This window comes from Frieseomelitta varia, unplaced genomic scaffold (genome assembly GCF_011392965.1).
Source record: "Frieseomelitta varia isolate USP_RPSP 00005682 unplaced genomic scaffold, Fvar_1.2 scaffold_614, whole genome shotgun sequence".
Taxonomy (NCBI): domain Eukaryota; kingdom Metazoa; phylum Arthropoda; class Insecta; order Hymenoptera; family Apidae; genus Frieseomelitta; species Frieseomelitta varia.
Genome location: NW_025110384.1, coordinates 1 through 12267, shown reverse-complemented (window position 1 = coordinate 12267; position 12267 = coordinate 1). Strand labels below are relative to the sequence as shown.

Here is a 12267-nt window from a genome sequence, read left to right as displayed (position 1 = left end):
AAATGGAAAAATAAATATTTACTTACCTGTTATTCATTTAATAAGATGTAAAATATAAAATCTCTCTTACAGTTTGTTCATTATTATTAAATACTTGAAATATTATCGATTCTCGAATATATCGAAAGTTGTGTCGATTAATACTTGTGCATCAATGCAACAAAATGGCGCTCGGAAATATTGTAATTCTAACCTAAAATTTAGCTACTCGTTGGTGTAATTTAAACAAAATGCAAAATTAATTGGAATTTACTTTCATTTGTGTAGAATTCTTTGATTAAAAATATCATTTTTAAATAATTTGTAAGGCAAACCTGAAATAGTTATTAGAAATTGTCTAAATACAGGTTTTTAATCGAAATGCAATAATGGTCTCTCAACAGATCGTGCTACTTGAAGTACATATCAATTCGTGCGCGAAATTTTGAATAGAAAAAACAGCACGTATAAAAACTGCCTTTGACAGTCAAAATAGTATATTACTTTTCTACACAGTATATTCTAGACTATATTTTTAAATACGACACATTATTAAAATATTAGAATTTGCATAGTAATCTTTTTTCTTCTTTCGAATTAAAAATCTAATCTAATATAAAAAAAGTATAATTTTTTAGTATCATTTATACTATTTATTAAATAAATTTGTTCAATAGAAGTATTTTTTAATTAAGAATTATTCTAAAAAATTGTTTATAATTATATTACTAATTGAATTCTTTTTTTTTTAGGTGTACAATAAGGATAAATGTAAAAATTGATATATTTTATGTAAATTACAATTTTTACAATGAAATCTACCAAAAACAGTGGAACTGGCTTCTTATGGGGAGAACTGCCAGCAAGAGAGACTTTAAAACAAGAAGTAATAACTCCAGATATTATAGAAAATATTTGGAGACAAGTTATAGAGGAATCAAATAACCTTGATTGTGATTTTCAAGTGGATAGACAAGTTGAGTATGTATAATGTATATATTTATAATTTGACAATAAATCTTGCTTGATATTATGCAATTTTTTCTTTCTTTATCTTTCTGCAGATTACCTATGGGAAATCTTCATGTATTAAATACTATAAATCTTCATCAGCAACTAAGGATGATGGTAATGATGTAAAATAATTAGTTATAATAATTATATGAGTTATATTTTTTCATTAATGATTATTAGGAAGAAGGAATGGTACTTGGAAATATGACAACAATTGAAGCTCATGATTTGCCAGAAAGAAAAGAAACCTCAAATTCATTTCAGTTTTCACCTGTACAAGAAAGGTATTAGAATTTATATGTGTAAACTTATGTAAATATGTGTAAATTTATATGTATAAATAGTAATAATATTTTTATTTTAGAAATGTATTTAAAGATGCTTCTACAATACACTATCTCACACCAGAGGCAGCTCGGTCTATATTGAAGCATGCAATCATTACTCTTTTGGCGCACATTGGATTTGAAAAGTCTTCAAATATAGCCATAGAAACACTAACAGATATTGCAGATCATTTTCTAAGAAGAATGACACTTTTGATGAAAGCAGCATATGAACAAAGAGATCATGGTTTTCCGGTAAAAAAATATCAAATTACTCTTTATAAAAATAAGAAATTTATAAAATTAAGAAAATATTTGTGTATTCTTTATTTTTATAGGATATACTAGAAAGGGTATTAGTGGAAACAGGTGTTGGTGGAGTAGCTGCGCTTTATGATTATTATCAAGAATATGTGTTGAAATATGAAGAGAATATGAAAAGAAAGGTTGAAACAATGATGGAAAAACAGAGGCAACTTGAACTTAATGCTTATAGTTCTAAGTATTTAACTGTATTGAGTAGCTGCAATGTTTCTGAAGAAGAAATCTTTCAGTTTTTTTAATATTTGTCTAATTTGTAGGATGGTTCTAGATGAAGCAGCTAATAAGTTACAATTTGAGGAACTTGATGAATTCGGAAATGTTTATCGAGAAGTGCCAACCCTCCAACTGTTAGATCCTGAAATGGGCTTCCCTCCTAGTCTTGATGCTGGCTTTCAAATGTTATATAGTCTTGAACAAGATGAGTAAGTTATTTTTATAAATATTAATTTTTATAAATTATAATTTATATATTGTAATTATAATGTGTTACAATTACACTGTCATTGATTATAGATTAAATAACTTGGAAGTAGAAGAAGAAGAAGTAAATGTAAGCGACTCTCCGAATACTGGACAACGACCTGATACATCAAATGATAAAAAAAGATCTTGATATGCTTTTAAATTAGTTTCATAGCTTACGTACATAGTTTAAAATTTTATTTTTGTTTCGTGAAAAAAGAAATTTGTAACAAATTCTTAATATTAGTAATATCTCTAAAATTGTATATATAATATAATGTATTATTAAATCAATAAGAAAGCTCAACACAGATAAAGATATTTAACAAATTTATATCGTATGTAGAATATTTAAAAATAATTTGTAATCAAGTCATATTCTTATATTAAAAATAATTGATATACTCGTTATTTGTTCGAAATTTGAAATAACAGGCTTCTATTAAATTAACTGCTTCAAATTGTAAGCAAGCGACCTCTACGTACTATAATATGCTATCGCCACGCGTCCCAGAATACTGCGCGAGGCCATTGACAACACGTCAAAAATGGCAGATCCAGCACCTAGTAAAAGTGATATTGAGGAAATTTTTAAAAGATTACGAGCTATTCCGACAAATAAGGTTTGCTTCTTCATTTATTAATTTACTATATGACATTGAAAATGGAATTATATAAAAACACAAAATATTTGATCTGAAATAATTTCAACATTAACATCATATTTTCATTCCCAACCTGTAATTTTCCTAGAATCTTTTGTTTCATAATGACACACATTGCAAGGCATGTTAATTTATATTTCAAAAATATTAGTTCATAATTCTGGCGTATTAGATCATCAATTAAACTTATAATTGAGCAATTAATCAAATTATTATAATATATATTTTACTTTTGTAATTTTTAATATATGTAGTATTGTGATTCTTTGTAGACATGTTTCGATTGCAATGCAAAAAATCCAGCGTGGTCCAGTGTGACATACGGTGTCTTCCTATGCATCGACTGCTCTGCAGTTCATCGAGGATTAGGGGTTCACTTGACATTTGTTCGATCTACTCAACTTGATACAAATTGGACTTGGTTGCAATTGAGGAACATGCAACTTGGTGGAAATGCAAATGCTGTTAGTAAAGCTTAAAGATAGCTATTATTAGGATAAGTTTATTATCATTTTATTAAATACTTAAAATTATTTGATAATAATGTAGCTCGAAATAGATTTTTATATACTTTCCAGAGAAAATATTTTGCACAACACAATTGTACAACAACTGATGCTCAGCAAAAGTATAATTCACGTGCTGCTATGCAATATAGAGAAAAATTGGCACAGGCATCTGCTCAAGCAATGAAACGTTATGGAACAAAGGTAAGATTTATGTTCTTTTCATGTGTGTATGCACCATAAAGAACGTACAGTTCAGTTAAATATTTTATAACTACAAATATGATAATTATAGGTTTTTCTTCCTTCAACAAAAAATAAGACAATGGTGAGCTGTAAAACTTCTTTTACAAAAGCATCATCAAATTACTAATACTTGCTTAAAAGTTTATTTTCAAAGATAGCATTGTGAAGATTAATACATTATTTTTATATTCAGTTATTAATAGTTACAAAAGCATATGCACTATTTTTCAAAATTATTCATATATCATTGTATGTTCTATTTCATTTGTTACACCAATAGATTTATTTGAGATTATTTCCATTATATGACTAACGTGTCTAATATGTGTGTATCTTACGTAAAATACAGCATCATAAAAAAGGAAAAAGAGAATTATATTTAAAAGTATTTTTAAAGTAATTAACTTTTCATAAAGTCGTGTTTTATTGTAGCTGCATCTAGATGATGGTCCAGCATCAACAGTTGAAGAGCAAGGTGAAGTTGATTTTTTTAAAGAACATGAAAATACTGAAGTGTATCATAATCAATCTTCAGTGCATATTGAGGGAAATTCAGTTCCTGCTTCTAATTCCATATCAAACAATGACAATGAGGACAAAAGTAATCAAAAAGATAGCTTAGAAACTGCTACTAACTCTTTAGGACCTACTGTTAAGTTATCTGATTCTACCTCAAATTTAGTATCTGAAAGGAAACCTACTATAGGCATCAGAAAGATTCAAAATAAACGAAGTGGTGTATGTATACAAATGATTCTTTATTTATTCATTACTTATGTTGAACATATTTTAATGACTTTTCATTTTGACTTTTGTAATACAATCTTAAAATACTAACACATTTTCAATTAAAATGGTTTTATTAATCATTATATTTTTTATAGTTGGGAAAGAAAGCTGGTGGATTGGGTGCTCAAAGAGTTAAAACAAATTTTGATGAATTAGAAAGAAGTGTTGCTGAAGCTAATAAAGAATCACAGGAAAAGAATCAACAAGAAAATACAAAAGAAGAACAAGAAGAAATTGCTACTCGACTTGCTTATCGCTATGAAAAAAATTTAAGTGAACAAGCTAAGAAGATAGAACAGAGAACAAAAAAATTAGATCCTGTCAAAGCAACACAAGCAGAACGTCTCGGCATGGGATTCAATACACGAAGGTAATGTTTATATTTAATTTGTACGTTTGCATATATATAAAATACTGTTATTTAAGCGAAGAATTATGATTTATGATAACGTAATGTGTAAAATTAAAGTAAATACAATTTACAGTGGTGCAAGTCACTCCGCACTTGGTGATATGCGAACAATAACACAGGAAACATCATCAAAGACTATAACTGCTTCTGAACCAAGATCGAGAGATGTTGATATTGAACGAGATCTTTTTATTAGTTTAGACGAATTTTATGCGGCCTTATCAACCCCATACAGTAGCAATACCAACAACAAATCTCGTAACGAAGAAGTTATTGTTATTGCAGAGCCAGAACCACCAAAACGAGTAGCTCCATCCAAACCAAATAATATTAAGAATGATAGTAAAACAGTAGTAGAAGGAGAAGCACAAAAGAAATTTGGTAGTGCTAAGGCTATTAGTTCAGATCAGTATTTTCAGGACAGCAAAGATGATGATTCTGTGAGTTGGCATATATTAATATTTCTACTATATGTTTTATTTTTCTATTTAAAATAAAATTTAAATCATTAATTACAGTGGGAACGTAAAAGCAATTTGCGACGTTTTGAAGGTTCATCTAGTATTTCATCAGCTGATTATTTTGGCACAAGTTCTACAGCAACATCCCCCACGTCTTCTTTGTCAATGCGTCTTAGTGGTGGGAGAGCTGGAGTCGATTTAGATGATGTTAGAGAAAGCGTACGTCAGGGAGTAAATAAGGTTGCAGACAGAATAAGTTCTCTTGCCAATGCGGCTGTTTCTTCTTTACAAGACCGTTATGGACTTTGAATGAAAATTTACTGCATTTTACTAAAATTGTTACTAAACTTATATTTGGACACTTCCTGTCCATTGTTTGAAATTGTAAATAAAAACTTATAATTCAACTTATGTAAGTTGCTTTTTAAAATTATGAATAAGAAGTTGATAATTACAATGAAAGATTAAGTACTATTGATGTAAAATCAGTTTTTTTTTCTTAAGAGATCTGTGTTCATAAAACTTGAAACAATGGAAGTTCATAAAAAAGCTTAGCAAATTTTATAAATTTTAACATGCTAAAGCATGACAATGAGACGTTGTGATATAAAATTAAATACAAAGAATTTTAAATAATTAACAAAATAATAAATTATATCAATATTATACAACTAATTTGCACTAATGGACTCCTTGCAGCGTGAAATTAAATGAGAATATGGTTTTCCATGAAGAAGGCATACAAGAACAACTGTCATATTATCGCAACCAGTGCCCATTAAGGCATCTGGCGCAAGGCAATGTTTCATAAGCTCTTCACAAATTTCTTCAGGATCCATTGTATCTCGTTCTTCTCCTGCTCCAAATTTCGACTGGACTAAACGTGTTCTTATAAAATTGACTACTTCATTACTTGTCATTACATCCCAAATACCATCACAAGCCAATACAACAAATTCCCAATCCTCTGTTATATGAAATTCTTGAACTTCAGGAAAAGCTATAAATACATATATGTATTAATTTTTTGTTAGAAATTTAATATTGTTATTTATTATTTGTTACCAGTTACGATTTGTTCTTGTGGTGGTTTACGTTCATTGCGTTTGAACATAAAATCGCCCAAAGCACGGGATAGTGCTAATTGACCATTGACTCTGTTAAATTCAACCCAGCCACCGGCAGCTTCGATCCTTTCTCGTTCGTCTTTTAATGTAGGTTTATGATCGCGACTAAGCGGAACAGCATTACCATTAATACTTGCCACTGCCCTACTATCACCTGCATTTGCCTGTAAGGATAAATTAATAAGAGCAACAATGAAAGAAAGGAAAACATGTAGATTAGAAAGAACTTACACTATATATAACATTGTCCTTTATAAGAAGCGCTATAACAGTAGTTCCTGCTTGTTCATCTTTAAGTACTGCATCATTTTGCATTGCTTTATCTAATTCCAAAAAGCCCTGTTGTATAGCTTGAACAATGTTACCAGCTTTGTATTCACTTCTTCCAGTTATGTATTCATGAAGATGTTTTCCAGCATATTGTGCCATTGCTGCACCTATTAATGTTTATTTATCACTTTGAGCATGGAAAAAATTATATAGTTAGACTTATTTACTTTAATTTCCTATTTACAGTAACAATAATAGAACCTGAAATTTTCTTTTGAAGCATATTTTTTCTGCTCAAATTGATGTTTTATGTATAATATTAAACAATATAATGATATCTTTGACTTGTAATATAAAAAATTACAGTTTGATATCGTTCTCACCTCCATGACCATCATATACTGCAAAAAATGCAGTACCAGGATCATCAGGCAATGAAAGTATATGAACATGACAATCTTCCATCTTTATACGCCATCCTTGCATGCAAGAACTCCCAACTCGATAGTTTGAGTTTCTACAGCATGCTAATTTCTTAGCTGTCACAGGCTCACTGAGTGTTTGACCCATTATTTTTCTGAAGATTCTGATATTTATAACATTTATTTAATTGAAATATAAATTACATAACTTTTGAATAATAGAATCTGAACTCAAACATTTGCAAAATATTTTATTAAATATATCTCTTTTGAAATTTTAATTATTGATTTATTTACACGTATCAGAGTTAATTGTTTTTCATAGTTATAATCGTTTTATTATATTTTCTTTTTGATTATATTTAATTTTAAAAATAAGCAATTATTATTTTTGTTAGTGCTATGTTTAGCACTATCCTGGCGCGAAATGTTTTTTCATCATGAATGCGCATTGTAATTTCCGTTGTTCATACAAAAACTCAATATGAATATCTTGTATTATTACAATATTAAATTACACTATTATTTAATACAAAACTAAAATCTAACGTCAAACATCAAAGATGATCTAACCTCTTGCAGAATTTTATACGCATCGCATCTTCCACGATTCAAGATTATAGATACGTCCTTTAAAAATAATATTTTTGCGCTTATATATCACAGTCTAGAATTAGCTCGTGTTCTATTTATGTAATATTAATTTGACATCGGATCTCACCTTCATATGCTGTCAAACGAACATAGGTAAATCTAACCTTTCTTCATCTATTACTCGTTTCGCAAGATTTTTTGCAAAATATATGATATCATATAGCTTTGATGATACTGAAGCTTAATGACATTAATTACGTGCCCAGCCATGCAAAAGCTCACTGTCAATTACTACTAAAAAAATTATTCAAAAATCTAACTCGTCTAAAACATAACTGATTACTCGTTGATTGGTAGCAATCATGTCGAACAGTGTGAATAACACTTGGTGATGTATCAATATTAATATTTTAGTGAGAAAAAGTATTTTGTATGTAATGTGTGTAAAATATTTGATGAATTTGTTATTACAGTTAAGTTAAAATAGTAAATATTACAAAAGAAGATTATTATTATTATTATTATTATTATTATTATTATTATAGTAATAATAGTAATAATAGTTAAGGTTATAGTAAGATTATAGTAATAACAGTTAAGGTAATAGTAATAGTGGTAATAGTAATAACTAGTAATAAGTTAAGGTAATAGAATATGTATATAAGTAAAATATAAACATATATGTTACATGTTACAAATATTTATAAGTACTTAATATGTATAATAATAAGTATAATTATATTTAATGTGCAACAATTTATTTTTAAGAATATTCTGAAAAAAATAATTCATAATGGGACACAATCTAAATTCAGAATCTGAAAGTACTTTGTCTGAATCTGATAACATGATAAAAGACACTGACGTTGCTGTTAAAATAAAACAAGATGGAAAGCCATATAAATGCACTTATGGGTGCAATTTATCTTTTCGTAAACCATCGAGATTAAAAAGACATATAAGAGTTCATACAGGGGAGGTAATGGTTGTATCTTATGCATATACATATATGTTTGTTAATTTAATTTAGATATGGTTTATGGATTTGTAGAGAAATTACAAATGCACTTATCCAGAATGCAATAAAGCTTACACTAATAACTGTCATTTAAAACGGCATATGGAAACCCATAATCTAGTAAAGAAGGTGTATATGTAAGTAAATCTTCTTTTTTACAAGAATACTTTATTAACTTTAATTTGTTTTAAGCTGCCCAGAATGTTCAATATGTATTAGTAATCAACATAACTTGAAACGTCACTATAACACTATGCATAGGAATTATAATAAATTAATTTGCAAAGAATGTAATTTGACGTTTGTCAAAAAGTATCAGTTAGAGATACATATGGCAGAACATAATCCAGTTGTGTATAAGTGTAGTGAATGTGATAAAAGTTTTGAGAATCTTAAAAAATTTAAAAAACATAAATTATATCATGAAAAAGGAGGTAAACAATATCCGTGTAGTATATCAGGATGTAATGAAGTTTTTAAAAAATGGCTGCTTCTTTGTGCCCACATGAAAACCCAGCATGTATCTGGTAAATATTAATTTTTAAAGTTTACTCCTTTTTTTTGTAAATGAAGATGAAATTGGTGTAGTTTTGTTTTCAGATTATAAATGCACGAAATGTGGTAAAACGTTTTTAAACAAATACCATGTAAGAATTCATTCTCAAATTCACAAGGAAGATAGACCTGTTATACCTTGTCCATACGAAAAATGCCCTCGTAGTTATTACTTTAAGAGTAATTTAACTCATCATATAAGGACTTATCATCTTGGAGAGAAATATGAATGTGATATATGCAAAATCAAGATTGGAACAAAACAAAGATTAGCGCAACACATGCAGGTACTACACTTGTCTGAAAATAAAATAAAAGAGATCAAAAAGAAGTCACAGCGTAATAAACGAAAAGATGTTGGTGTAGTAAAAAGAAGCGCAGTATCCAAAATAGTTGGAATTAACTTGCCGCCAAAAGTAGAAAAAATGGTATTAAAAAGAGAAGAACACATACAATACTTAGAAGAGCTAAAACAAAATAAATTGATTTAGGTTGTTATTGATCTTTGTCTGTGATATGAAACTTTCAAATGAAATAATTATTTTACATTTTATTATCTACTTTTCTTTTTTTTACTTCTCTTTGACTGTATTATATATTGATACTAAATGTAACATGTAATTTGTTTTTTTTTTAACTAAATGATTTTAAGAAAATATAAGTTTTAAAAGAACTATTTGTTCTTGTTTTTTAAAATTATTTAAAAAATATTAAAGAGAGACAGAGTTAAGAATTTGAAAATGATTAAACAGTTGAATTCTTTAACTTTAAAGCAATTAATTTATTTCATATAACTTACAATTGAATTTAGTTTTATGATATTATTTGAGCGGCTGTTCCGTTCTTTGTAAATATGCATGAATTTTACAGATCAAGTGGGATATTAAAAGAAACTTAGAAATCTAATTTTAAAGACGGAATCGCAAAAATTCATGAATTAATCACCTTAATTAATTTTTTTGTAACTGAAAATTTGTCCGCGTTTTTTGGGATTTATATGCTAGCGTCGCATAGCAGTGAAACAATGGAACTAATGATATTGCTGTTCTTCCAGCAAAAATTTCTTAGTCATTGACTAAAGATAGAATAAATCAGGCATCAAAAGAGATTTGGTGTCCCAGAGTCTGAAATATCGACCAGAAAAATCACTGATCACGTGCATACCGACGAGGTATGAATAGACCTAGCACCTTACGAGGTTACGTGGACGGTGATCTGAAATAACGACATAGTAAAAAATCACTTTTTACCGCACTCTACGTTTAAACAACGGTGAATTGGGGAATTGTATCAAGTAAAACGATCGAGATTGGTCAAGTAGTGAATGCGCCAGAAATATGATTTTTGAAACCCATTACAACGTAGTCAAACTTTCAATACTACCGAAATGTATTGCAGCTAATAACTAATCGAAATCATCTTACACATATGTATGTACATGTCAGGAAGAGCTCTAAGCAGATCCATGTTTTAACGATTTATCACAACATATAAATATGTAATGAATTAAAATCTTTAAATTATAACTAATACATTACAAATAACATTTATTTATATTATTTTTATATTATAAATATTTAACATATAAATAATCTTTAGAGATCGTCGAAATCGATAAGTAAATGATTAGTTCACAAACCAACGTTTGCAAACAAAGCGAAATTTCAAAATTTCGAAAATATCTCAAAATAACGAATGTTTACACCAAAAAAATGTAAATAAACATTAGAAACCAAAACAAACAGACCACTGTTTGCAAACAAAACGAAATTTCAAAGTTTTCGAAATTTCGATTGCAAACTTTCGAAAATTTTTCAAAACAAAGTGTGTTTACATCAAAAAATGTAAATAAACATTGGAAACCTAAATAAACAATCAAAAAAATGTAAATAAACATTGGGAATCAAAATAAACAGACCAATGTTGCAAACAAAGCGAAATTTGGAAGTTTTCGAAATTTCGATTGCAAATTTTCGAAAATTTTTCAAAACAAAGTGTGTTTACATCAAAAAAATGTAAATAAACATTGGAAACCAAAATAAACAATCAAAAAAACGTAAATAATCATTGGGAATCAAAATAAACAGACCAATGTTGCAAACAAAGCGAAATTTGGATGTTTTCGAAATTTCGATTGCAAATTTTCAAAAATTTTTCAAAACAAAGTGTGTTTACATAAAAAAAATGTAAATAAACATTGGAAACCTAAATAAACAATCAAGAAAACGTATATAAACATTGGGAACCAAAATAAACAGACCAATGTTTGCAAACAAAACGAAATTTGGAAGTTTTCGAAATTTCGATTGCAAATTTTCGAAAATTTTTCAAAACAAAGTGTGTTTACATCAAAAAAAATGTAAATAAACATTGGAAACCTAAATAAACAATCAAAAAAACGTAAATAAACAGTGGGAATCAAAATAAACAGACCAATGTTGCAAACAAAGCGAAATTTGGATGTTTTCGAAATTTCGATTGCAAATTTTCAAAAATTTTTCAAAACAAAGTGTGTTTACATCGAGAAATGTAAATAAACATTGGAAACCAAAATAAACAATCAAAAAAACGTAAATAAACATTGGGAACCAAAATAAACAGACCAATGTTTGCAAACAAAGCGAAATTTCAAATTTTTCGAAGTTCCGATTGCATAATTACCTATACTTACCTATACTTACCCAGTATCCATGAATTGTCCACAAGTGTTAGAAATGATTTCATAATAATTCACTTAGAACTAAGTTAACATACGAATACTTACCCATACTTACCCAGTATGAACCGTCCACACGTGTAGATGATTTCATTGCATAATAGATCATCTAATAAACTACAGCAATTGAAACATACATATATATATATATATATATATATATATATATATATCAAAAACTTTGAAATTTTTCTTTGTTTGCAAAACATTGGTTTGTTTATTTTGGTTTCCAGTGTTTATTTACATTTTTTTAATGTAAAAACACTTTGTTTTTGAAAAATTTTCGAAAATTTACAATCCGAATTTCGAAAACTTTGAAATTTCGCTTTGTTTGCAAACATTGGTCTGTTTATTTTGGTTTCCAATGTTTATTTACATTTT

General features: G+C 28.1%; 4 protein-coding genes across 15 annotated transcripts; 3 read left to right on the top strand and 1 right to left on the bottom strand.

The window, feature by feature from the left end:
* The first annotated feature begins 73 nt into the window (after positions 1-73).
* LOC122534582 (STAGA complex 65 subunit gamma-like) lies at positions 74-2367 on the top strand. Of its 4 annotated transcripts, none has more exons than XM_043665358.1 (8): positions 74-398; positions 732-960; positions 1044-1107; positions 1174-1277; positions 1358-1574; positions 1658-1821; positions 1901-2065; positions 2157-2367. In XM_043665358.1, exons 2-8 carry the CDS (start codon positions 791-793, stop codon positions 2254-2256), a joined length of 984 nt encoding a protein of 327 aa, XP_043521293.1. In that variant the 5' UTR covers positions 74-398; positions 732-790; the 3' UTR covers positions 2257-2367. The 4 variants fall into 4 exon arrangements, with proteins under 4 accessions (XP_043521293.1, XP_043521296.1, XP_043521292.1 ...); XM_043665361.1 differs by having other exon boundaries at positions 74-474; positions 1658-1791; XM_043665357.1 differs by having other exon boundaries at positions 74-474.
* A 229-nt stretch (positions 2368-2596) lies between these two features.
* Positions 2597-5595, top strand: LOC122534564 (ADP-ribosylation factor GTPase-activating protein 2). 4 transcript variants are annotated; one of them, XM_043665327.1, is made up of 9 exons: positions 2597-2728; positions 3043-3234; positions 3349-3480; positions 3572-3604; positions 3955-3997; positions 4058-4260; positions 4407-4681; positions 4797-5163; positions 5242-5595. In XM_043665327.1, the coding sequence occupies exons 1-9, from the start codon at positions 2654-2656 to the stop codon at positions 5491-5493; spliced, it is 1572 nt and encodes a 523-aa protein (XP_043521262.1). In that variant the 5' UTR covers positions 2597-2653; the 3' UTR covers positions 5494-5595. The 4 variants fall into 4 exon arrangements, with proteins under 4 accessions (XP_043521262.1, XP_043521263.1, XP_043521260.1 ...); XM_043665328.1 differs by lacking the exon at positions 3572-3604; XM_043665325.1 differs by having other exon boundaries at positions 3955-4260.
* A 63-nt stretch (positions 5596-5658) lies between these two features.
* LOC122534566 (probable protein phosphatase 2C T23F11.1) lies at positions 5659-7863 on the bottom strand. Of its 2 annotated transcripts, XM_043665335.1 has the most exons (6): positions 7725-7858; positions 7577-7633; positions 6965-7167; positions 6543-6748; positions 6250-6475; positions 5659-6184 (listed from the first exon to the last, which is right to left on the bottom strand). In XM_043665335.1, exons 2-6 carry the CDS (start codon positions 7597-7599, stop codon positions 5856-5858), a joined length of 987 nt encoding a protein of 328 aa, XP_043521270.1. In that variant the 5' UTR covers positions 7600-7633; positions 7725-7858; the 3' UTR covers positions 5659-5855. The 2 variants fall into 2 exon arrangements, with proteins under 2 accessions (XP_043521270.1, XP_043521271.1); XM_043665336.1 differs by lacking the exon at positions 7577-7633 and having other exon boundaries at positions 7725-7863.
* Positions 7676-9730, top strand: LOC122534565 (zinc finger protein 501-like). Of its 5 annotated transcripts, none has more exons than XM_043665332.1 (5): positions 7676-7750; positions 8366-8576; positions 8649-8752; positions 8808-9142; positions 9204-9730. In XM_043665332.1, the coding sequence occupies exons 2-5, from the start codon at positions 8391-8393 to the stop codon at positions 9659-9661; spliced, it is 1083 nt and encodes a 360-aa protein (XP_043521267.1). In that variant the 5' UTR covers positions 7676-7750; positions 8366-8390; the 3' UTR covers positions 9662-9730. The 5 variants fall into 5 exon arrangements, with proteins under 5 accessions (XP_043521267.1, XP_043521269.1, XP_043521265.1 ...); XM_043665334.1 differs by lacking the exon at positions 7676-7750 and adding an exon at positions 8011-8070 and having other exon boundaries at positions 9216-9730; XM_043665330.1 differs by lacking the exon at positions 7676-7750 and adding an exon at positions 8011-8070.
* The last annotated feature ends 2537 nt before the right edge of the window (positions 9731-12267 follow it).

Excerpts from the sequence above, each read along its gene's own strand:
- LOC122534565 (XM_043665332.1), top strand. The coding sequence starts at position 8,391 with ATGGGACACAATCTAAATTCAGAATCTGAAAGTACTTTGTCTGAATCT. Across the intron at positions 8,577-8,648 it reads TAAGAGTTCATACAGGGGAG|AGAAATTACAAATGCACTTA; the intron begins GTAATGGTTGTA and ends ATGGATTTGTAG. Across the intron at positions 8,753-8,807 it reads CTAGTAAAGAAGGTGTATAT|CTGCCCAGAATGTTCAATAT; the intron begins GTAAGTAAATCT and ends ATTTGTTTTAAG.
- LOC122534564 (XM_043665325.1), top strand. The coding sequence starts at position 2,654 with ATGGCAGATCCAGCACCTAGTAAAAGTGATATTGAGGAAATTTTTAAA. Across the intron at positions 3,235-3,348 it reads TTGGTGGAAATGCAAATGCT|AGAAAATATTTTGCACAACA; the intron begins GTTAGTAAAGCT and ends TATACTTTCCAG. Across the intron at positions 3,481-3,571 it reads TGAAACGTTATGGAACAAAG|GTTTTTCTTCCTTCAACAAA; the intron begins GTAAGATTTATG and ends TGATAATTATAG.
- LOC122534566 (XM_043665335.1), bottom strand. The coding sequence starts at position 7,599 with ATGCGTATAAAATTCTGCAAGAG. Across the intron at positions 7,168-7,576 it reads CGTATAAAATTCTGCAAGAG|AATCTTCAGAAAAATAATGG; the intron begins GTTAGATCATCT and ends TATAAATATCAG. Across the intron at positions 6,749-6,964 it reads AGTATATGATGGTCATGGAG|GTGCAGCAATGGCACAATAT; the intron begins GTGAGAACGATA and ends AAACATTAATAG.
- LOC122534582 (XM_043665358.1), top strand. The coding sequence starts at position 791 with ATGAAATCTACCAAAAACAGTGGAACTGGCTTCTTATGGGGAGAACTG. Across the intron at positions 961-1,043 it reads CAAGTGGATAGACAAGTTGA|ATTACCTATGGGAAATCTTC; the intron begins GTATGTATAATG and ends ATCTTTCTGCAG. Across the intron at positions 1,822-1,900 it reads CTTAATGCTTATAGTTCTAA|GATGGTTCTAGATGAAGCAG; the intron begins GTATTTAACTGT and ends TCTAATTTGTAG.